Source organism: Dipodomys spectabilis, unplaced genomic scaffold (assembly GCF_019054845.1).
Source record: "Dipodomys spectabilis isolate Male_0828 unplaced genomic scaffold, ASM1905484v1 ptg000096l, whole genome shotgun sequence".
In the NCBI taxonomy this organism is placed as follows: Eukaryota; Metazoa; Chordata; class Mammalia; order Rodentia; family Heteromyidae; genus Dipodomys; species Dipodomys spectabilis.
In genome coordinates this window covers 27,627,553-27,649,751 of record NW_024870773.1, presented here as the reverse complement: position 1 = coordinate 27,649,751, position 22,199 = coordinate 27,627,553, and the positions used below count along the sequence as shown (strand labels likewise).

At 44.1% G+C, this 22,199-nt stretch overlaps 1 protein-coding gene across 1 annotated transcript in view; it reads left to right on the top strand.

Annotated features, from left to right (window-relative positions):
* Ryr2 (ryanodine receptor 2) overlaps positions 1-22,199 on the top strand; it is a 413,538-nt gene that overhangs the window by 125,459 nt on the left and 265,880 nt on the right. Inside the window, exon 3 of the mRNA XM_042686202.1 lies at positions 20,758-20,862. Coding sequence (XP_042542136.1) covers positions 20,758-20,862 — 105 coding nt within the window. The remainder of the gene's footprint in view (positions 1-20,757; positions 20,863-22,199) is intronic.

Here is a 22,199-nt window from a genome sequence, read left to right as displayed (position 1 = left end):
TGTCTTCCGTCAACTGTTGAACATGTGTTCATAAATACAACACACATGTGTTCGTGTCTTATCATAACAAAACAAGCAAAAGACAACCATATACCTGCCGGAAGAGCAACACTGGCAGCTCTGCCTGTATCAAAAGCTGGCTGGGTGTCAAAACTCAGGCTCATTGCTGGTGGGAATGAGAATGGGAATGGGAATGGGACAGGGATAGACACACTGGGTGGTTTCTTCCGTTGCCAAATGCCCTCACCATACTACACAGGAAGCCACTCCTTGGGCAAATGCCTTGAAGGCTTATGACCTTCCAAGAGTCTCTACATGGCTGGGCGCCGGTAGCCTGTGCCTGTAACCTTGGTGACTCAGGAACCTGGGAGCTGAGGATGGTGGCTCTAAGCCAGCCTGGGCAGGAAAGTCCATGAGAGTCTTATGTCCCATTAACCAGCAAAAAGCCAGAAGTGGAGCTGTGGCCAAGTGGTAGAGTGCCAGTCTTGAGTGAAAAAAGACAGACCCTGAGTTCAGTCCCCAGGACTTGTGTACACACATGTGTGCATGCATGTGTGCGTGCATGCATGCGCGCGCACATACACACACACACTACATGGATGTTTTATAGAAGCTTGGTTCTAAATGCCCCAAATATGGAAACAACCCAGCTGTCTTTCAGTAGGAGAACAGATCAAGACTTGGCGGCCTATCCATATGATTCAGCATGGAAGGGAGGTGGGACGGGAATCAGTGGAATGAGCGGGGAGAGGCTTACACATATGCTACCCAGTGAAAGAGGCCCGTCCGGGAAAGGCCCCATTCTGTGCGATTCCCATTTGGCATTCTGGAAAAGAAGAAAGGATGGAAACGCTGAAGACATGAGGGCTTGCTGGGGCTTGTGCAGTGGACGTCTGTGAACGGGAGCTTGTGAGGGCAGGGAGTCTACCATATACATCCTGCAGTGGTGGACACGCATTGTTACTCTGTGTACTCTTGTCAAAACCCCCAGCGCCGTGAAAACGCAGGGCCTCGGGTGACACCAGGGTTGCCGTGTGGGCTGATCACATGTGACCCGTGCAACACAGTCATTTTGGGAGACAGCTTGGCGGTTCCTTCTGAAATCCAGCTTCTGAGACAGCGTGCCGGCGTGCCCTTAATTACTTCTCTCAATTATTTTTCCATGTTGTATTTCTGAAACTCTTCATTAGAAAATAGAACGGTGCTTCCCTTGGAGCCTGATTTTAAAAAAAAAAGCAGTAAACACTCAAGTCATGTAGGGTGCTGATGCGTGAATAATAATTTTTTTTTGCCTTGTAAGATTTACATTTTCAAGATTATGCCTTGAATATCATGGGAATGCAAGGCAACTATAAAAAGCCAGACTGGCAAATAATGCTTCAATAAACATAGTTGTGCTGGTAGCTTTAGTATGGTCCTGTTTGTGATCATTCAGGATTTTTGCTGGGTCATAGGGGAGCTCTATGCAAAGTCTTTTGAGGAACCTCCATACTACTTTCCAAAGTGGTTGAACAAGTTTACACTCCCACCAACAATGTAGTAAGGTTCTCTTCTGTCCACATCCCCTCCAGCATCTGTTGTTATTAGAGTTCTTGATTATAGCCATTCTAACTGGGGTGAGGTGGTATCTCAATATTGTTTTGGTTTGCATTTCTTTTATGGCTAGAGAGGTTGAGCATTTCTTCATGTGTCTATTGGCCATCCTTGTTTCTTCTTCAGAGAAGTTTCTCTTTAAGTCTTTAGCCCATTTATTTATTTATTATTTATGTATACGGACTTATATATCTCATTGACAACAAATCCTCAAAGAAACAAGTCCTTATGAAGAAAAATGAACTTTACGACTTTGGCTGGGGGTTGGGGGAGGTGGGAGATGGGAAGGGATGGGAAGAGGAAACAAAGAAGGAGGCAACAATGCTTAATAAAAAATGTACTCATTATCTTGCCCATGTAATTGTAACCCTTCTATATGGTATTTTCACAATTAAAAAAAAAAAGCCAGACTGGAGGTATAGCTTTAAGTGGTAGAGCACCTGTCTGAAAGTGGGTAGCTCTAAGTGCTACCAGTACCAGGACCACTAAAAATAAGGATCAGGGCTTGGAGGTTTTATGGCTCAGTTGGTAGAGCGCTAGTCTGCTGAGTGGCAGGTACTGAGTTCAAGTCCTGGTCTCAGACCTGAAAGAAAAAAATAATAACCAATGTTGGGTTTGAGTGCTCACAAGATAGTAGGGCTCTGTCTCACAGTGAATGCTCATTGTGAGTTCTAGAATGCTCGCTTGCTTTTTTCCTTTTTTTTTTTTTTTTGGTGGAATTGGGATTTGATCTCAGGGTCTTGAGCTTGGTACACAGGCACTTTGCCACTTGGAATCTTCTGTTGGTCCTCTGTATTGTTTATTTGCAAGAGAGGACCTTGCTTTATACCTGCTAAGCAATGACCACAAACCTAATTTTGTTCTTGTCTTCCTCGTAGCTATACTGAAAGCCAGCCACGCTTGATGTGAGTTACTGCAGTTTGTTCCTTTTTACTGCAGTGGAGCAATTGTTCCTCTGTGGGGCTGCAGCTCAGTTCATCTGCTTAGTTGGTGGCTGCTTCGTTTGTTTTCTGGAGGCCCTGGGATTTGAACTCAGGGCCTTGGCACACAGGCATCCTTGAGCTATGCCTCCTACCCCTTTTACATTGGTTATTTCCCAGGTAGGGTTTGGCTTTATACCTGAGCTGGTCTGGACTGCAGTCCTCCTGTTGCTGCTCTCCTCTGTCGCTCCGGGACAGGTGCAAGGCGCTACCATGTTCAGCTCTTGGTCAAGATGAACTCTCTACTTTTGTTTTGCCTAGGCTGACCTCGAATCACAGTCTGCCCATTTTCCATATGCCCAAGCAGCTAGAATTACAGGCGGGAGCCACTCAGCTCAGCTCAGGATGCTTTCTTAAAATGAAGAACGTCAAGGCCTACGTTGCTGTCAGTCATCAGAGGTGGGCAGTTGTGACGATGATGAGCAGGATGACTGACCTTGACCTTGTTAATGGGGTAGATGTCATGAGTTTGCTCAGCAAACATTCCTGAAGGCTGTTCAGTCTCCTGCCAGTCAGGCCCATAACCTGGTGATTGTGGCCATCTGATCATAACTGAATAATTGAAATGAACCTAACAGACAGAGATCCTGGAGCTCCTGGAGCTTGGATCCTCCCATCTATACCTCCCACATAGCTGTGGCTGCAGGCCACACTATGCCCGGCTTTGCCTGTTGGCATGGGGAGGGTCCCCGTGAACTTTTTGTCTAGCTTGTCCTTGAGTCAAGCCCTCCCATCGCTGGCTCCGGGTAGCCAGGAAGCTGGGATTATAAGTGTGCACTCTTCCAAGAAGTATTTTATGTCCAAGTAGATATGCCTACTTCTTAGATAATTCGATCATTCTGAGCTACCCAGCAATGCATTACTTTTTTTTTTTTTTTTTTGCACGAGGCTTCCTGGACTTGGGAGAAGCTTGACTTAGCAGAGAACCAATGGTGTAGAGGGCTGTAGATCACCAGCTATAATTCCATCTCAGTACCTAACAGACCTGGTTGTATAACAGGGTTCTTCTGGAGCGCGATGTGGTTCGTTTATAAATAGTAGGCACAGTGGCTGACACACTTGAGTCAGATGTTTGCAGAATGTCGGCTCCCCATCTCACTCCTTTGCCAGTGTTCCTTCCTGACCTTGGGACCAAGTAAGGTTGTTTCTGTCAGTCATGGGGCTTGACCTCAGGGCCTAGCTAGATGCTGTCCCAGAGCTTTTTTGCTCAAGGCTAAGGCTCTACCACTTTGAGCCACAGTTCCACTTCCGGTTTTCTGGCTTTCTGGTGGTTTATTGCTGCCATCAAGTTTGGTGGCTCAAGCCTGTAAGCCTATTTTTTGAATTTTGTAGGTTTTTTTTTTTTAAGTTGAGATTGGGAAATCACAGTTTGAGGCCAATCTGGCTGAAAGAATCTCTGGAGACTCCATCTCAACCAACGGCTGGGCACTGTGGTGTGTGCCTGTGATCCCAGCTATAGCACAGTGGCTGGGTCTGGTGAAGCACACGTTTTATCCACAGCCAACGCAGGAGGCCCCAGTCCAGGCTGGCCCTGGGTGTAAAACGAAAACCTTACTTAGACAATAATCAAGAAAAAAGGGGCTGGAAGCATGACTCACTTGGTAGAACTTCTCCCTTCTAAGTGCCTGGCCCTCCATACTACCAAAAATAAAGAAGGAAGAAGGAAAGAAAGAAAGAGAGAAATAGCAGTACCAGCGGCAGACTGAGTAAATGCATTGAGCTGCCATTTTACAGTGGATTGATTTCTCCATAGCAGTGAAAATGGATGGACTGCAGGAACTCACAGCAAGTAGGGATATGGCTCAGTATATTACACAACCAGAAAAAAAAGTTTCAGAGGAACACAAACATCATCTGTCTAGTTACACAAAGGCAGACCCGGCACCGTGCACGCCTAGAGCTTGTGGTGAGCAATAAAGAGAAACGAGACGAGGTGGCTGTGGAGAGAGGCAGAGAGGGAACTCCAGAATCACCTGTCGGGGGGGAGTACTTAGCCTGGCTGATGGATTTGTGGTGTTGATTTTATTTAAAATATGCCTTTTTTCATACCCATGGTTTTGAATATAGGATGCCTTTTGAATAGGTCTATAAGAGACAGAAAGATGCTGGGTGGGGCCCAGTCTGGAAACATTGGCTGTAAGCTAGAAAAAAAGGGGGGGGAGGATTAGGTGGGGGGACAGGGGGAGGATGGGAAGGGATGGGAAGGGGAAACAAAGGAGGAGGCTACAATGCTTGATAAGAAATGTACTCATTATCTTGCTCATGTAATTGTAACTCCTCTGTACAGTATGTTCACAATAAAAAAATAAAAACGAACCAGGTAATAAATAAATAAAGCAAAAATAAAAAAAAAATCTTTTCATCGAGTTTTACTAAGAGTGCTCTACTAACCAGAAAAGAGTACATCCGCAGGTCACGAATGAATGACTGCCAACTAAGAAGAGAGATGGAAGATCTCTCCCTGGACTGAATGATGGAGCAATCTAGTAGGGTAGGACTAAATGTCATCCATTTTTTCTGATGATTTGTTCATTATGCTACACATCCTCTCAATGAAGCCTTGCATCTAATGACTGGATTTAAATTGTACCGAGCCTGGGTTAAAGTAAATCTCTGTGTCTGTTAAACATCAAGAGTGATGTTGTTGAATCCTTAGATTGGTCAGGGATTTAGCAGTAAAATGACAGGTAGAAAGAAGTATCTGTTTCAGAATACTTGTGCCTTGAGGAGTCCACAGGCCCTTATGACTCGGTTTTCCCTAATTTGTATCCAGAATTGTCCGCTGAAATCAATATTTTCCTCCGAGTAGAGAACAAATGTTGTGCATGGTTTCCCAGGTTGCACTTTATAGCGTTGATATTTGGTGATTTGACCTTTTCTTTTGTGGGATAAACATTATTCCTCTAATGCTTTCGCTTTTTTCTTTTGCTTGGGTTTAGTTTTTGTGTTTTGTGTTTAGAGTTGTGTTTATGGCACAAAGAAGGACAGAAACAGGTCTTCAAAGGATGTGGCCAAATGAAGTGGAAAGGAATAATTTGCCCTTTCTGCTCTTAGGGAAATAGAGCATGGTGGTGGTGGTGTTAGGTAACCCAAGAAACCAACACCGGTGAGGCCTTTGAATGGGAGAATCAAGCTTTCTTTGTGTTTGAGTTTCAATATATATTTCTTCCATCATATCATTACAATAAAATATACAGCATCATACACAGTAGAGTTGATGGAAAGATGGTACTCACCCTCACGATATGAAAATCTATATACTTTCTCTGCCCTGTGCTTTCTATCAGAAAATCTTGTTTGTCTCCTGAACTGAAGTGCAGACTGGATTTTCTATTCTAGTTTCTCAGCTCTGGGATGATGACGTGAAGTTAGAACCTAAGCCATTGGCCTGGCTTAGCAGAGCTGGTGTTAGTCCTTGAGTCTTTCCCTCATTCTTCACATCATAATGAAGAATTGGAAGAGCACAAGGTCTTCTCATGATTTACCCCACATCCCACAACTTCCAGCCAAGATTTCAACCCTGTTTTTCTTTTTTTTTTTTTTAATTTTTTTAATTTAATTTAATTTTTTTTGTGAACATACTGTATAGAGGGGTTACAATTACATGGGCAGGATAATGCGTACATTTCTTATCAAGCATTGCAGCCTCCTCCTTTGTTTACCCTTCACATCCCTTCCCTACCTCCCCCACTACCCCTCCCAATCCTCCTTCCCCCCCCCCCCCCAACGTTGTAAAGCTTGTTTTCGACATGACCTTGTACTTCTCATTGTTGCAACAGGTCCACCTGTATCCTTAAACGACTTTCAACCCTGTTTTTCGAACTATACTGTTAACCAGTTGTTTTCAGCCCAACCCGAACATTGGAGTCCATAGTGAATTTGCCAGTATTCCTAAACCAGTTTCCTAAACTAAGAAAATTAGTCTAGGATTTTATAGTACAGAGATGAGTTAGTTCCATGGGACAGAAGGAGGGATTTTTTAAAAAAACAATAATTCTGTGATTCCCTCATGAATATGCACAATGTGGTTTTAGCTTTCTACATATATCCATTGAACTTACTTGCCTTTGGAACTTTTGCCGTGTATATTTTTATCATGCTAATTTGAATTATGTTCCTCCTTTCCATATTTCTTAGAATTCTGGAAAGCTTCATGGTTCCTGAAATATCAGTCGGTCCCCCATTCCTTAGAGTCTCTTCCACTCCCTGTGATGTGTGTACAGCTCCTGAGCCGTGGGGCTCGCAGGCAGCCGCTCTGCTGTCTGCGTGGCGTTATGTGTCATTGTCACTGCAGAGTGATAGAGACAGAGTAATAGGCTAACATGCAGTAATGGACTCCACAGGAGGTCTGTCTGGGGTACACGAGGTAACTCAGTAGAACCCTCGGGTTTCTCTCTGTTACTCCCCCCCACAAACCTCAGCTGTACTGGAGCTTGAACTATGTCTCTCTTTGTCTGTCTCAGTTAGTCTGTCTCTCTCTTAGCTGTACTGGAGTTTGGACTTTGTCTCTGTCTGTCTCTCAGCTATATTGGAGAATGAACTTTGTCTCTCTCCATCTGTCTCTCGGCTGTGCTAGAGTTTGAACTCAAGGCCTGATGCTCGCTAGGCTGGCATTCTGCTGTTGAGCCATGCCTCCAGCCCTGCTTTGCGCTGGTTATTTCTAGGACAGCATCTTGTTTCCTTCCTGGCTAGGTGCGGAGCCATGGTCCCCGGCCTCCAGCTTCCATGGAGTCTTGTAGACTTTTCTCCCCAGTCTGGCTGGAACTCTGATTCTCTCGGTCTCAAATTTCCGTGTAGGCTGAGATTCCAGGCACACAGCACTGCACCCAGCTGTGTCATGAATGGGCCTTGCTAACTTTTGTGCCCAGGCTGGGCTTGAACCACGATCTTCCTCTTCTCAGCCTCCCATGTAGCTAGGATTAAATGGGTGAGCCACTGGCACCTGGTTTGAAGAGATGATATTCTGATATATATTTTTACATATTACGTTTCTCTGAAAACAGGTAAGCAAGAAATGAAACTTCATGAATAAGTTTTTACCATATAGCCGATATTGGTTGGCCCGAAGGACGTGGTTACACAATCACCACTTGCTTCAGTTATGCAAGGCATTTGTCAGCGAGCTGGAGTGGCATTGTGAGAGTGGGCTGCATTGTAGCCTGTCATAGACAAAGACTATGTTAATTTAGTGTATTTGGGATCTGTCACATATATAAGTTCCGCAGTGAGTTGAGTTCATGAACGTCAAACGCAGAATAGCAGCAGGCAGGGGGTAAAGACACTTGCTGGGTTATCTTTATCATTGTTTATCAGATTATTATTAAACATTTCAGTTTAATAAAAATTTGACAACTAATTTTAGCAGGTTCTGTGGAGATGCACATAGACCTGAAGATTTTACTGCTGAATATACAAGTTGGGGGGGGGGGTGAGAAAAAGGAATCAAAAGACTGTTTCGTTTAGCACAAAATCTTTGCTCAAATCAAAACCATGATGGTCATGAGATCTGCCACGGGAAGCCCTGGCGTTCAGAGCTGCCAAGAAGTTGCCCGTGAATGGTTGTCATTATTACAAGGCTTTCAGGGGCTCTGCCGTGCTTTGACACCTGAAGTCCTGGGTGTGTGGGGTCACCCTTGTCCTGAGACATTTGAGTACTGAGCACTTAGCACATGAAGTTGGATACAGGACTTTCAATGTCCCTGTGAAAATATTTTGAAGCTTCTCTGTACATCTAGCCAGGTGCCGGTGGCTTACGCCTGTCATCCTAGCTACTCAGGAGGCTGAAATCTGAGGATCCTGGTTCAAAGCCAACCCAGGCAGGAAAGTCTGTGAGACGCTTATCTCCAATTAACCACCAGAAAATCGGAAGTGGTGCTGTGGCTCAAGTGATAGTGTGCTAGCCTTGAGCTGAAAAGCTGAGGGACAGCACCCATACCAAAAAAAAGTAGATCTAATGCATAGTCGTGTGTGTGTGTGTGTGTGTGTGTGTGTGTGTGTGTGTGTTGGGGGGATCACTTAGAGAGCTGGCTGAAACAATGCTGGAAATGGTATTGCAAGAGATTAAGGTACCTTCCTGTGCCAGTACATGTTGGAAGAACCACAAAAAATCCCTGAGAGTAGAAAGCATGTGAAGATCTCTAGAATCAGAGGCCGACTGTAAAAACTGCACAATTGTGCCTCGACCGGCATCCTGGGGAATATATAGTGCCTACTGGATGAGTTGTTGGGTAAAAGCAAGGATGGGGGCTGGGTGGTTCTGAAGAATATTCATTAAGGAAATGTATGTCACCATGACCGATGCTTGGCTGTACATTTGCAGAAATAGTTACCGGTGTGGAATTCGTTCTTGCATAGGCAGGCTGTTGCTTGGAGAAGTTGGAACCAGAACGGAGAATCTTAATAGTATTTTATAATGAGATGGAGAATGACTGTACTGTGAACACCCTTAATCTTGTGACAAAGTTCTTACAGTGGCTAATTTGATCAGAAGGAAACTATTCTGGACTTGGAGCATAATCAGCTTTTCACAACATCCCCAGTGGAGATGTTTTCAAGGTGAAGATGACCTTCATGACAACAAGAAAGTACCTGCTCTTGAGAGGGACTATTATGAAGAAGGACATTTGGATATGTTTCATATTACATAAATATGTGGTAAAAATGTATCACAACTACAAATGCTTCCAAAGGGCAGTCTCTGTAAGCCTGAAAGCAGAACTTTTCTAATCATCCAAGTAAAGAGGTTAAGTGAGATGTGAATTCATTTGCTAGAAATGTAAGCATGAAATAACACATGATTAGTTTATAAGACTCAATTGACAAGATAAATGGGAATTCACTAACAGAATTCTGGAATAATTTTCCATTTGTATTTGTGCATGTTTGTGATGTTTCAACACTATTAAAATATTAAGATAAATTGATGGTGAAACCAGTCTTTCATATCTCTCTATATAGATCTCCCTCCTTCTCTCCTTCCTTCCTTCTTTCCTTCCCTCCTTCCCTTTTCTTCCTTCCTCATTCATTCATTGAGTAGCAGCTGCAGTGCCGGGCTTTGCCCATGCTAGGCAATTGCTCTACCATTGAACTACATCCTAGCCCCACCTTTTCAAATTGTTGAATCCCAAAGTTTTAAAGTACTAAAAGTAATGCAGCCCAGCACTGGCATCTTCATGCCTATAATCCTTACTACTCAGGAGGCTGATAGCTAGAGGATCTCAGTTTGAAGCCAGCCCAGCAGAAAAATGTTTGGGATATGTTCTCCAAAATAGTAGGCTAGGGGTGTTGCTCAAGAGGTAGCATGCCAATCAGGAGCAGACATTTCAAGCTCTGCTACCAGCACAATAAACCCGAGAAATTAATGAAGCATTTTTAGTCATATTGCCCTTACTACTGAAGTACTATTTGCTCTAGTAAAATATAATTTATAATAAATATTGTCTTTCTTTTCATTTTGCTTTTTGTAATGTAAATGTGCTAGCATTGAAGCACAGGTATATGATTGAAACAGCTTTATTGAAACTTCTGTTTCAGTTCATAGTTTAGTGAAGTAGTCTTTCTAGTGTTTGCTGAATTAACCTTAAATATTTTATCTAAGATTAAGATGATTTTCCCTCCCTTCTCCTTCCCCTCTCCATTTTCTTCTTCCCTCCTTCCCTCCCCTCTTCCTCCTTCCTTCATTTACTCAGTCAGTGTACCAGATTTCCCCGTGTTTCTGGATTGAATTTACAGTATTCTCCACATAACATTTTCAGCTCTTGTGAAAGATGATATGAATAACTTCATAGAAAAACAACTTTAGAAGAGTGATGACTCAGCAGAAAAAAAGCATCTCGTGTTTCAACAGGAATTTTCAGAGGCGAAATCCTTTCACACCTCTCAGTTTGACAGCCTTGAACATGAGCTTTGCTCAGGAAGCGCCTGAGCCTTTATAATCTCTTGTCAAAATGCTGGTAGCTGAAGTTTTAAGTTACCAAAGGTAAGACACGGGATTGGCGATCTACTTCTCAGGTGGCAAGCTTGACTATGACAGATGCTTAGTTCTATTGAACCTGTATCAGGTGGATAGGAGCCGTCTGCCTTGGTTGGCATTACGGGTATTAGTCTGCAGAGGACTGAAGCTGATGGAGAAAGGTGGGGATGTTGTATTGAGCCAGGAGACAGGCTTTGCCAAAGCCCAGGGTGGGGGCTCAGCCCTTCCTCAGGTGACTGGTCTGTGGCCTTGTTTGCTCTTCTCTTGTTTCTCTCTCTGCCTGGTGCTCGTAATAAAGTACCGAGATTGGCTTCCTCTGGGAGGGAGATGGCCCTCCCACATCTAGGTGCTTTCTGTAGGAGCAGAAACTGGCTGCATTGTGAGCCCAAACGGTGCTGTGTTTGTATAAAAATGAATGTAAACTGGGATTCGCTCGGAGAAAATAGATGGATAGTTATTTTGACTATAGTGATTATGCTATTGAGTCTCTTTCATATAATGAAAGCTTTAACCAGTAGATTCTATTATTGTATTTGCCAAATGAAACACTACAAGTGTATAATTTTACCATCAAAGATTAAAATGTTTTTTTTTAATCTAGTTCTTATTCTTCACATGGTTGTATAACAGGGTTTATGATGGCACAGGCCCATTTATGCGCCCTGTACACCTTCTATCGATCTCTGCCCCCCCCCCACTTCCTATTTCCTTTATCCCATACATTCTTTGATTGTGATGACTGTACTCATCCCACTGTTTCCTCTTCCACTCATCCATCCCCTCTCACCAGCCTCCTCCCTATCCAGGATGTGTTTGTTCAACTTCTTGGCTCTTGTTGACAGAGTTTGCTCCATGGAGATCCGCTCCTGTGTAGACTTTACTTGAGTCAACTTGATTAAGTATCTATGCACACAGTCTGTGTGTGTTTACTAGGGAAGGTGTGAGTGTCTCATGGCTTTAGAGAGCCCTTGGTCCTCCAAGTCACTAACCTACACACAAATGAATTAGGTAAATACAGATGCATTGGTTTTTCTCATCTTTCTCCTTTCTCCGGCGTCTGTCCATCCCTCAAGTGAAGTTCCTACCTACGTGGAATTGGGCTGGTTGCATCTTACTTCCGATGGAAAAACCTATATATAAGTGCTCTGAAGATCATTGTGAGAATGTTTAATGTGAGAGTGTAGGGAGAGGTAAGGGATTGGAGAGAAGGCATCCAGGAAATTATCGGAAAGCAACTCCGATAGACTAAGAACAAAGGCAGGTAGGATGAGAATAATTGTAGCAACTAAGATTTTGTTTGTCTGTTTGTTTGAAAGTGTTTTTGTGGGTAACAAGAGCTCATAGCACGGGGACCTGGGTCATGTAACAAAGGGTACATTTATGGGTAGATGGTTGCCACCTTACGTACACTTCTAACTTCTGCTGCGGTGTTCGGTTTCTTAAATTGGCATTCCCATCTGCCATTGCTTTGGTACCCAAACATCATCTTTTATAGAAGCTGGAAGCAGCTTCCCTGTGACTTCTACTAACACTGCTTTTCCTAAACATGCCAGATCTAGACACTCTGGCTCCCTTGGCCCCCGCCACTTCCCGCAGACATGCGGCTTTCAAATCTCGGTTCTTCTCATCGGCTGCTTTGTCGCCCACTGGGTTTTTTTTTCTTGCTGCTTCTTCATTCCTTCTCCCTCTCCCCCTCCCCCCCCACCTCCAGTCCTGTGATGGCGTACATCCCAAGCTCGAGGCGAGGAGCTCAGTTCAGCTGTGCAGCATTTGCCACCCTGTCTAGTCTCCGTATATGCTGTTCGCTGGCCTTTCTGTCAAATCTAGCTTTCCCTTCCTTGTAGTTCCTAATCTAAAAATCCCAACTCTGAAAGGTCCTGAAATCTAAACCCACGTGAATGTTGTGTCCTAAATGGGAGCTGGATACCTGGCCATCTTGCTTCCCCGTTCCTTCTAGGCCTGTGAGGGTTTCCTGTATGGCTGCCAGCCCGCAGAGCTGTGCAGAGCATGGGGTTTTCAGCTGTGGTCATGGAAAGTGTGGAAGGTCTCTCAGCCCATTTTCGGATTCTGTGACAAAGCACTCAGGCTCACAGACTTATAAAGAAGAGAGATTTATTTAGTTCACAAGTTTGGAGGCTAAAAGCTACGAGTGGTGTTCCTGGACTTGACCCCTGATGCGTGCTGGTGACAGCTGTCCTGTGAGAGGGAGAGGTCACGTGGTGAGACAGGAGGCCAGAGAGGGGTGAGGCCCACGAGGGAAACCTGGATCCTTCCCCAAGGCACGCTTGAAGAACTCCTAGCCAGGCACCCAGTCCTCAAGCCAAGCCCCCCTCCCCTCCCCTCCTCTCTGCTCTGATTTCTAAGAAAGTGCTCCTCCATTGAGCTCCTGGATACTACCTCAGTCCTATTCTCTAAACATTTTTATAAAAGCTTGTTTCCAGACTTTTATTCAATACAAATCAGGCCTTTTTTGGGGGGGGGGGTGGCTGTTTGGTCCTCTATATTGATAACTCCCTGGCTTTTTTCTTTCTTTCTTCTTTTTCTTAGCACTAGATGTTGTAGAGAATGTATTGTGGTGACTCTGAGATCTCTATGTTGGACATCGCAGTTGGTGGTTTTTGGGGGTCTCTCCTTGTTGAGTGAGTTTTCTGGAACCGGTCTAGGACGCATGTCTCCTCTGCGGCCTGTGGCCATTCATGTCCCTGCACATTTTTCATTCTTTCCTCCTCACGTTTTGTCTTAGGGCTGGGTTTCTAGGTGCTTCCCTGTCTGAGCACGTCTCCCGTTGCTTTCCTTCAGGAACAGGTGGTGCGAGGTGAGCAGGGAGGTTGAGCCGGGGTCGCTACACAGATGGTGCGGTGGGCCCCTTGTGGAATGAGATGAGGGGCTCCCCAGAGCCTCACCCCTGCCTCCCTTACAGAGCCCCCAAGATAGTCGAATGGAGCAGGGTGGGGGGAGATCGCAGGAAGCTGAGAAATGAGGAGCAGACCTTGTTTCCTTACCCAGACTTCAACAGCATAACTTTCTGGTGTTTTTGCTTGCCTTGGGCTCTGAAGGTGCTCTTTTCACTGACTTTATTTAGCTTGTGTTTAGGGGAGAAGGTGTGCCACCCCTGTCCCCCAGCCTTAGGGGAAGACTCTACAACTTCTCAAAAAGCATGCAACTGGAAAACAACCTTTCTCATTTGCCCTCAGTTGACCTTGGAACATAAACGCATGTTACATTGCTCAAGAGAACTCATTTGATTTCCTTGTATTTCCCCTAGGCTCTTTCTGAGGCAAATTATGTGAGTGATGAGATGGAATATTTGTACTTGTTGATTGATCTAGAGGTTGGTCATTTGTATGAACTAATAAGTCCATAGAATATATGCAGATCACACAATGTTACCTCTAATTCTGTATAGCATTTCTGGGACTCATGGCCCAATTATCTATCCAGACTTAATTGTCTAATACTTACCAGTCTCATCAAGACTCTCCAACTAGGAAATACAGCGTTGCCCAGGGAAGTAGTATCTGCGGACAGTAAAGACCTTAATGTCCAAATAAGTCCTGAGAAAGCAATATGGTTTTAAAGCCTTACCACTCGTGTTCTAGTACCTTCCCAGAGGGGTTCCCATGGGCCATGAGCTCCTGGAGCAGCTCTGATGGGAGAGTCAGGGAGCTGTCACATCGAGGCTTGTGTTACCCATCACCAACTACCTGAAAAAGGACAGAATATCCAAACAGCCCAGAGTCAGGCTGCTAGGCACCACAGACCAGCGGTGTGGCACGTGGGTTTCAGAAAAGCAGATGTGCCCCTTGGGAGTTAGGGAATAAATGCTCTCACTCAGCATTTATTCATTTCTAAAGTGGTACTAATGACAAACACTTGTCCTTTAGGGTTGTGATGAGAATTAGGGCCTCACTCAGAGCAAACACTTATAAAAATGATATAGGTAATATGCATTATATAGTACTGTCTAATATATATAATATATAAATATTATAATATGAATATATATATATTTATTTATTTGGGGTGATACTAGAGTTTGAACTCAGGGCCTTATACTTGTTAGGCTGGTACTCTGCCACTTGAACCATACTCTTGACCCTGTTTTAAGTATTTTTTCAGATAGGATCTCACTTTTTTAGCTGGTTCAGTTTAAGATCCTGATTCTGTGGCCTTTGGTGTAGTTGAGAAGCTACATGTATCATATGCTGACCTTGGTGAGTGTGTTGAGGTTACATTAGTTTTCTTTGCCTCCTGTGGGCCTTGAGCCCTCGCTCCTACCAATTTCTACCTCCTCAGCAGTTTGTATTATAGACGTAAGCCATCACACCCAGCCTTATTATTACTATTTGTTTTCTATTCTTGCATCCATAGAAATTCCACGCTGGCCTAATTCCTTGCGAGAAATCTAAGATGTGGAATATCCCAGTCCATGTCTACCTGGAATTTCCTGTTTCTGAAGTTCTGAGTGATGGTTCTTGGTTGATTAATAGCGATTTATCTCTGGCCCAGTTAAATTAGTTTTGATGAAGTTAATCTGGCACATTCCCACAGTGCAAGATGTCTCCAAAGAACAAGAGGCTGGCTAAGGGTGTGCTGATGGATTGTATTGTGTGGTTAATTAAATTTGAAGACCTCATCTCCTTGCCTATCCAACTTGATTTGGAAGCTGTAGCTCACTGTGATTTTTTTTCCTTCTCCTCCTTTTGACTCTCTGTGAAATTCTAGAAGACCCGGAGTCTGTTGGCTGCTGTCAAGTTTATGTTTGTGTAAGCCATTCCTTCTGTGCTTACAGTTTGGGACGAGAACCCTGGCTCTTGTGGCAAAGGCTGGGTTGCAGACTGTTAGGTTGACCTGGCGGCCTGGCAGGTGATTTCTGTTCCCAGTTCTCTTTCAGGCAGTGAGTCTAGAAACTGGTTCTGTCTCCATCTCCTGTCCACAAAGCTCCCTGGGGCCTCAGTCTTGCTGATGCTCAGTTTCCACTACAGGTGCATTTGGTGCAACTCCTCGCTGGGCTTCCCTGGGATCAAGGTGTTCACACAGCTGAGATCTCACTGATGCTAATATCCAACCCATGTTTGGGCTTGCATTTGTCTTTGTTACTGCTATATTGGTAATCACAACAGTGGCAGTGCCTGATGCTTACTACATATGTAATGATATTATTGAAAAAAATCTTTTGAGCAGAGAGCAAGACTGTCTTGAAGTGAGTGATGGCTACTTGAACTGCGGCAGTGGTTCTGATATTTTTAGTCATGGTTTGCTTCTTTGGCTTATTTACTCATTTATTCAGAGATTGACTCAAACAGTTCCAGATTCTCTGATTTTTAAGTGGGGAGGCTTGGTAATAACTCTTTTGCACAGAAGATTTCTTGGTGTAGTGTGTGTGGGCATGATGAGAAGTTAGGTGTTTAAAATGTGATGTAGGTAAGTGGGTCATTATTACCTGAGTCCAAGCAGCCTGTCCATAGAGCATTAATGGGGATGGTGAGTTGTCTTTGTGATCATGGGGTAGATGGTCCCGTGTCTGGGACGAGAGGCGGAGGCAGGGTTAGGAGAAGGCAGCTCCTCAGGGAAGCTACTAGTTTTCCTGGGCTGCTTTAAAAGATCATTGCGTGGAAGTGGAGATGTAACTGAAGTGGTAAAGCACTATCCTTGAGCCAAAAAGTCCAGCAAGAGTGCAAAGTTCTGCGTTCAAACCCCAGTATTGGCACAAAAACCAACCAAATAGAAACATAAGCTATGTATTGTCTCAGAACTCAGTTCATAGCAAGAGAATGCTTTCCAAAGTCCACATAAGCACGGGCCATCAGTAATGGCTCTCACTTGAGATGTGTGTGACTGGGTTTGCCCTGAGATGGAATTACTTCATGGTAAGGTTAGAGTGAGAAAGGCATGCTTGGATGGGACCTGAGATTCTGTGCTTCTATTCGTGTGGGTGGGTCTAGTCTATTCTGTTTGGGTCTTTGACTTTTTAACTGGTTGTAAAATTATAGTAAGTGAGGCTGTCATATCCACATGACACTAGGTTTAGAGGATGTTGCGTTACCGAAGACAGATGCCAGGAATGCACTGTACAAGGAGCAAATCCTGTGAAACTCCCACCAGTTCATCACTGGGGATTTTCATAATTGTTACATTGGCACAGCCATGGCCGTTGGAGGTGACAATGTCCTGCTAATTGCCGCTCATTTAAACCTGCTAAGACATTGTCTCCACCTGGACCCTAAGGGGTCACGAAGACCAGGCGCTGGGCCTGGAGTTTTCCTGAACATTCTAGAAGGCCTGGGGAGACCCAGGCATATCTGCTTCTTCCGACAGGATCCCATGTATCCCTGCCTGGCCAAGAGCTGGCTGAGGAGCAGAGAACCATCTTCCCTTGTGCAGGGTAATCTTCTTCACCTCTCTTGTGGGTGGGATGGAGAGAGAAAGAACCAGAAAAGGAAAATGACGCAGAACCATGCACACCCAAGGAAAAGGACAAAGCTCTGGAGGAACACTCTAGGCCAGGAATTTGTTCTAATCTTATCCTTGGAGTTTTGAAGACCTAGAAAGAGGACAAGGTGAACTGCCTTTTTTCCCCCCCTCTTCTGTTCTGGCTGATATTTCCTTCCCACTGGATTTCACCAACCAGATCCATCGCCTGAGTTTTATTGTCACCAGGGAAGACATAAACATGTTAACATGAATCGGGCCCCATCTGTGAGGGGAAGTTTTGCCTGGCTCATGTCTCTAGTTGGTAAACCCACCACTACCACCACAACTTTATCTTCCGGAGTGTTTTGACATGCCTCTGATTCAGGGGGAGGCCGACCCTCAGCGGCGACCGAGTCTTGCCAAAGGCTGCTCAGCAGATGGCGGATGAGCCCATACCAACCTGCCGCCACCGGGGCCATCTGCTCTGCTTCCAGCAACCCCATCTTCCTGCGTCTTGGTCAACGGGCAGCTCTTTTAATTTGTATGTCTGAGATTTTGACCTTCCAATTTAATTTGGGGTGTTCTTCAGTTGGACGGATATGGACATATTTTACCGGCATGTTTTCAGTTCACAGGGCATGGATTCTTCAGAGTGAGCAGTAATGTGCCTACTGGCTGACTTCCCTGAGGCTCTTAGTTGATTCCTGGCTGTGGATTTTCGGCCCCCTCTCCTGGAACCTGAGGTTGAATGCAGCGGCTGTGTGAGGGCATGTTTTGAGATCCCTGTGTACTGTTCCTGAAGGTGGCTGGGACACAATGGAAAGGCAGTGTGAGAAGTGAAATTAGCTGGTTTGCCTTCCTCCTGGAAATCTAGAAGGAAGACCACAAAAGCAAAAGGAGAGAGATCTGCCAGAAGGACTCCGGTTTGTCGCTTTTTCCAGAAATAGATGTCATTGTAGTTTGAGGTAAAGGCATCAAACCCTGGTGCTTGCTCTGTGGGAGTCCTTGGATTGGGCCAGGGTGGTGGAGGAGGTGCACGGCAAACACCAGCTTTCCACAGGGCGGGGCAGGCCTCAGCAGGGGTGATACACCCAGATTGTAGAGCAGGCATGCTGCAAGAAATAGATGCTAACATATTCAGAATATATGATTCAATTAGAGAACTGTAATTCATACAGACCAATGGGAAAAGACAATTTATGTGTTCTATGTGATCATATATATTTGTGTATGTATATATATATATACACAAATGCATACATATAAATCATATTTATATATGTGTACACACATATATTCATATATATACACATGTCTCTATATACATATGTATAGGCATCTATACACATGTATGTACGCACACATATATGATTATACATACTTACATACATATGTGTATATATATATATTTTATTTTTTTGGGGTCTGGTCGTGGGGCCTGAACTCTGGGCCTGGGCACTGTCCCTCAGCTCTTCAGCTCAAGGCTAGCCCTCTACCACTTGAGCCACAGCACCACTTCTGGCTTTTTTTCTTTTTGCTTATGTGGTGCTGAGGAATCGAACCCAGAGCCTCAGACATGCAAGGCAAGCACTCTACCACTGAGCCAACTTCCCAGCCCTACATATGTATATTTTTTGGAGAGTTGTACACCAAAAATCTGACTGTTCACTCTTGGGAATGAAAGAGTGCATAATTCAGTAGGAAAAGAATTTCCTAGTTTCCAGTGTTGTTTGGCTTCAGCACCTGAGCCACGCTTCAGCCCTTAATTGCTTTAGTTACTTTCCATGTTATAGGGTCTCAAGTTTTTGCCTGTGGGCAGTCTGGGACATGGTTATCTTAGCGATCGTCTCCATAGGTAAGGTATGGTACATATCTTGTTGGTTGTTGGTTGAGATGAGGTCTTGCTAACTTTTCAACGAGACTGGACTTGAACTGCAGTCTTCCAGATCCCCACCTCTTGAGTAGCTGGGATTGCAAGCGTGAGCAACCCTGTCTGGCAGAAAATGTGGTTAAATGTGACTTTATATTGTGATTTAAAAAGATGACATAGTTCCCATAGGCTCAGAGATCTGGAGATGGATATTTCAGGCTAAGAGTGAGAAGGAAAAAAACGACCTTGAGCAAGTGTCAGAATGATCAAATGGAACAGTTTGCTAGTGTTGGGTTTTACATAGTGCTGTGGGAACAGTGGCTTAATGTCACTCACAGTCTTCTCAGTTATGGGTTTCAATTTGGTTAAGGGAATGACACATTCTAATAGATTTTTAAGTGAACTGGGCAGATGTATCTGTGGAGGCTGAAGGACCTGCTGGGTACCTCTTTTGGAATTGATTTTATATAGCTTCTCCAGCGCCGATAAGATGGATGCTACCTTGAGGTTATTCCAGTAAATCACTCCCCATGAGACTCAGTGGCTGATGGGACTGGTGATCATTCCAGATTTTTAGGAGAGCAGGCACAGGCTCTGCCGCTAGCCTACTTACTTTTGCCAAAGTCCACATATCCTGATGGCATGGATATTGGTTGTCTCCACATAAAAACTGTCATTCGCCTCCTGTCTGCTTGCTTTGAGCACATTCTGCAATGGTAAGATAGACAAGTAAGCAGACAGAGTCACGTTCTCTGATTTAATTTTGCATATCAGGTAATGGTGTGTGTATTGTGTGTGACGGGGCAGGTATGCACGCCTATCTGTGGTTTGGGATTTGGGTCCTGAGATGATCAGAAATTTGTTTTTTAGAAATAAATACAAATGCAACTTTATTGAAATTCAGAAACGAAATACAAATGTTTAGTCTGTGTGCAAGTTGTAATAAGTAGAGCTATGAAATTTCCAAGTTTTCCCACGTAATGGTTAAGATCTGTAACTTTGAAGTTAAGAGGATTTTGGTTTGAATTCACTAAGCCTTAATGTTTTTAAATGTTTTTTTAAAGAAATAATAATAGTATTATTGACAGTATTGCTGCAATGAATGGATAAGGCATTACATAGGCTGTATCATTTATGTATACTGCTTTGGGAGAATGAACCTTGAGTGGACTTGTTACTATTGTTGTATCTCTTCTAATGAATTCTGCAGAGCATTTTCTCTTAGGGTTTGGGAGTATACTCATAGTTGAGGCTTTCCTATGGAAGCCCGGAAGTCAATGTTTTCAGGAATGAGACTTGAGTTTAAGAATAATGAAAATCAAGGGAAAGATGATACTTGCAGATGCTTCTGAGTTGGACTATGTTACGCACAGGTGCTAATGGCATGTTCTGTGCCTGGTCTGCTGTTGTGCCTGGAGTTGGGAGTCCCTGGGGGTTGACACTGTTTGGTTGGCACCGATTCATGAATGAGACCTTTTCCTTTCAGGTGATTCAGTCCTGGGTTGAGAAAACAGAACAAAGGCATGGCGTTGCGTGTTCTCTGAGAATAACCAGTTCAAGGTTATCTGTGGAAATACACATCTAGGCTAAGGAAAACCTTTACTAGTTTACCTTAAATAGTACGGAGGTATCAGAGATTCTGTAGCCCAGAATAGCTAGGCAAAAGAAACACATGCTGGCCACTGGTGGCTCGTGCCTGGAATCCTGGATACTCAGGAGGCTGAGATCTGAGGATCATGGTTCGAAGCCAGCCCAGGCAGGAAAGTCCATGAGACTCCACATGATGTTAGTGATGCTTTTTACTGTTGCTGGGCACAGGGGTCAGGGATAAAGCTTTTAGTGTGCTGGGCACTGGGGTGAGCACGCTATCCACCGATGGCAGCTGAGGACCACACACTCATGGCTTTCCCTTTCCTCTCTCCACACAGAATGTCCCCCCAGACCTGTCCATCTGCACCTTTGTCCTGGACCAGTCCCTGTCCGTGCGGGCCCTGCAAGAGATGCTGGCCAACACCATGGAGAAATCGGAAGGGGCAAGTACCAGTTTCTGTAGAATTGCGGTGCAGGCTTGCATGGACGCAGGGAACCTTGTATTTATTTGTTACAGGACGTTTGCCTGTGATTCCCTTAGGTTTCATCTTCTGCTTCAGCCGGCAGACTTAAAAAAAAACAGAATCCATCGTCAGCGTGGTGTGTGTCAGTGCGTCTCATCTTGTGCTGCCGTCTGCCGTCTGCGCCGTAGGGCAGGGGCTTTCCATGGGCATATCTGTGTCTCTGTGCGCTCACAGCGAGACCGGCGGCTCCGATGAGCTGCGCTATGCCAGCTGTGTGCCAGTGACCTGCATTTAATTTTCAGATGCTGCTCACCATGCAACTGTGTTCTGAGGTGCTTTATAGCAAGTCGTATTTCATGACACTCTCGTGTATTTGAAGCAACAAAATGATGGTGACACATGCAGCTTTAGTTACTTACAATATGGTACCAAAAAAAAAAAAAAAAGGTGCGAATCATTTTCTTCTGAGGTGAGGTGGAAATCTTTTCCTGGGATGAAGTGTGTTATCAAAGGAAGAACTGATTTTACACGCAATGAAATTCTTCCTTTCTTTACAAATGAACCCTGTGCATCAACTGATTTCCTACTCTTGCATACGCGAATTTCTTGGCGTTTATCTAGTAAACCTTCATGAATTCCTTTTGTGATTCAGTCAGTTGAATGCTTTTGCTTCTGTGCTATCTATACTTGTATTTGATGACCACAGCCAGCTTTCTACTTAGAGCCATTATGCTTGGTGTGGTTAAGGGCCATTTGTTCATCTTCTTGGATTTGTGAATAAATAAATGCATGATCTTCATCAAGGTGAAGGAACTTAGCAAGAAGTTCTTAACATCACTTGTGACAAAGCAAAACCATGAGTTATTGATAACCAAAAAGGATACTCAAAGTGGAACAGGAAAATTATTATCTGAGTTATGAACTCTGGTTTCCCAAAGAGTTACTGATTGTAACTCTTAGAAAAAATAACTCCCATTTTCATGGTGCCAAAATGATTTTGAAATAATCCCTCTAAAGGAATTTTCTGTTTAAAAGAAAAGATGTATGATAAGGTAGAGATATAGATCTAATATACCTATATCAGATATATATGTATGTGCATGTATCTGTATATAGTGTACATGTGCAACACACACACACACACATATACACACGTGCATACACACACACACACACACACTACTGAAGGCCATTTAGCTTTTGGGCTTACTGAGGTTTGAACTCAGAGCTTTGTACTTGCTAGGCAGACATTCCACCACCTTACCCATGCTCCCAGCCATTTTTTGCTTTAATTATTTTTTAAGATAGGATCTCAT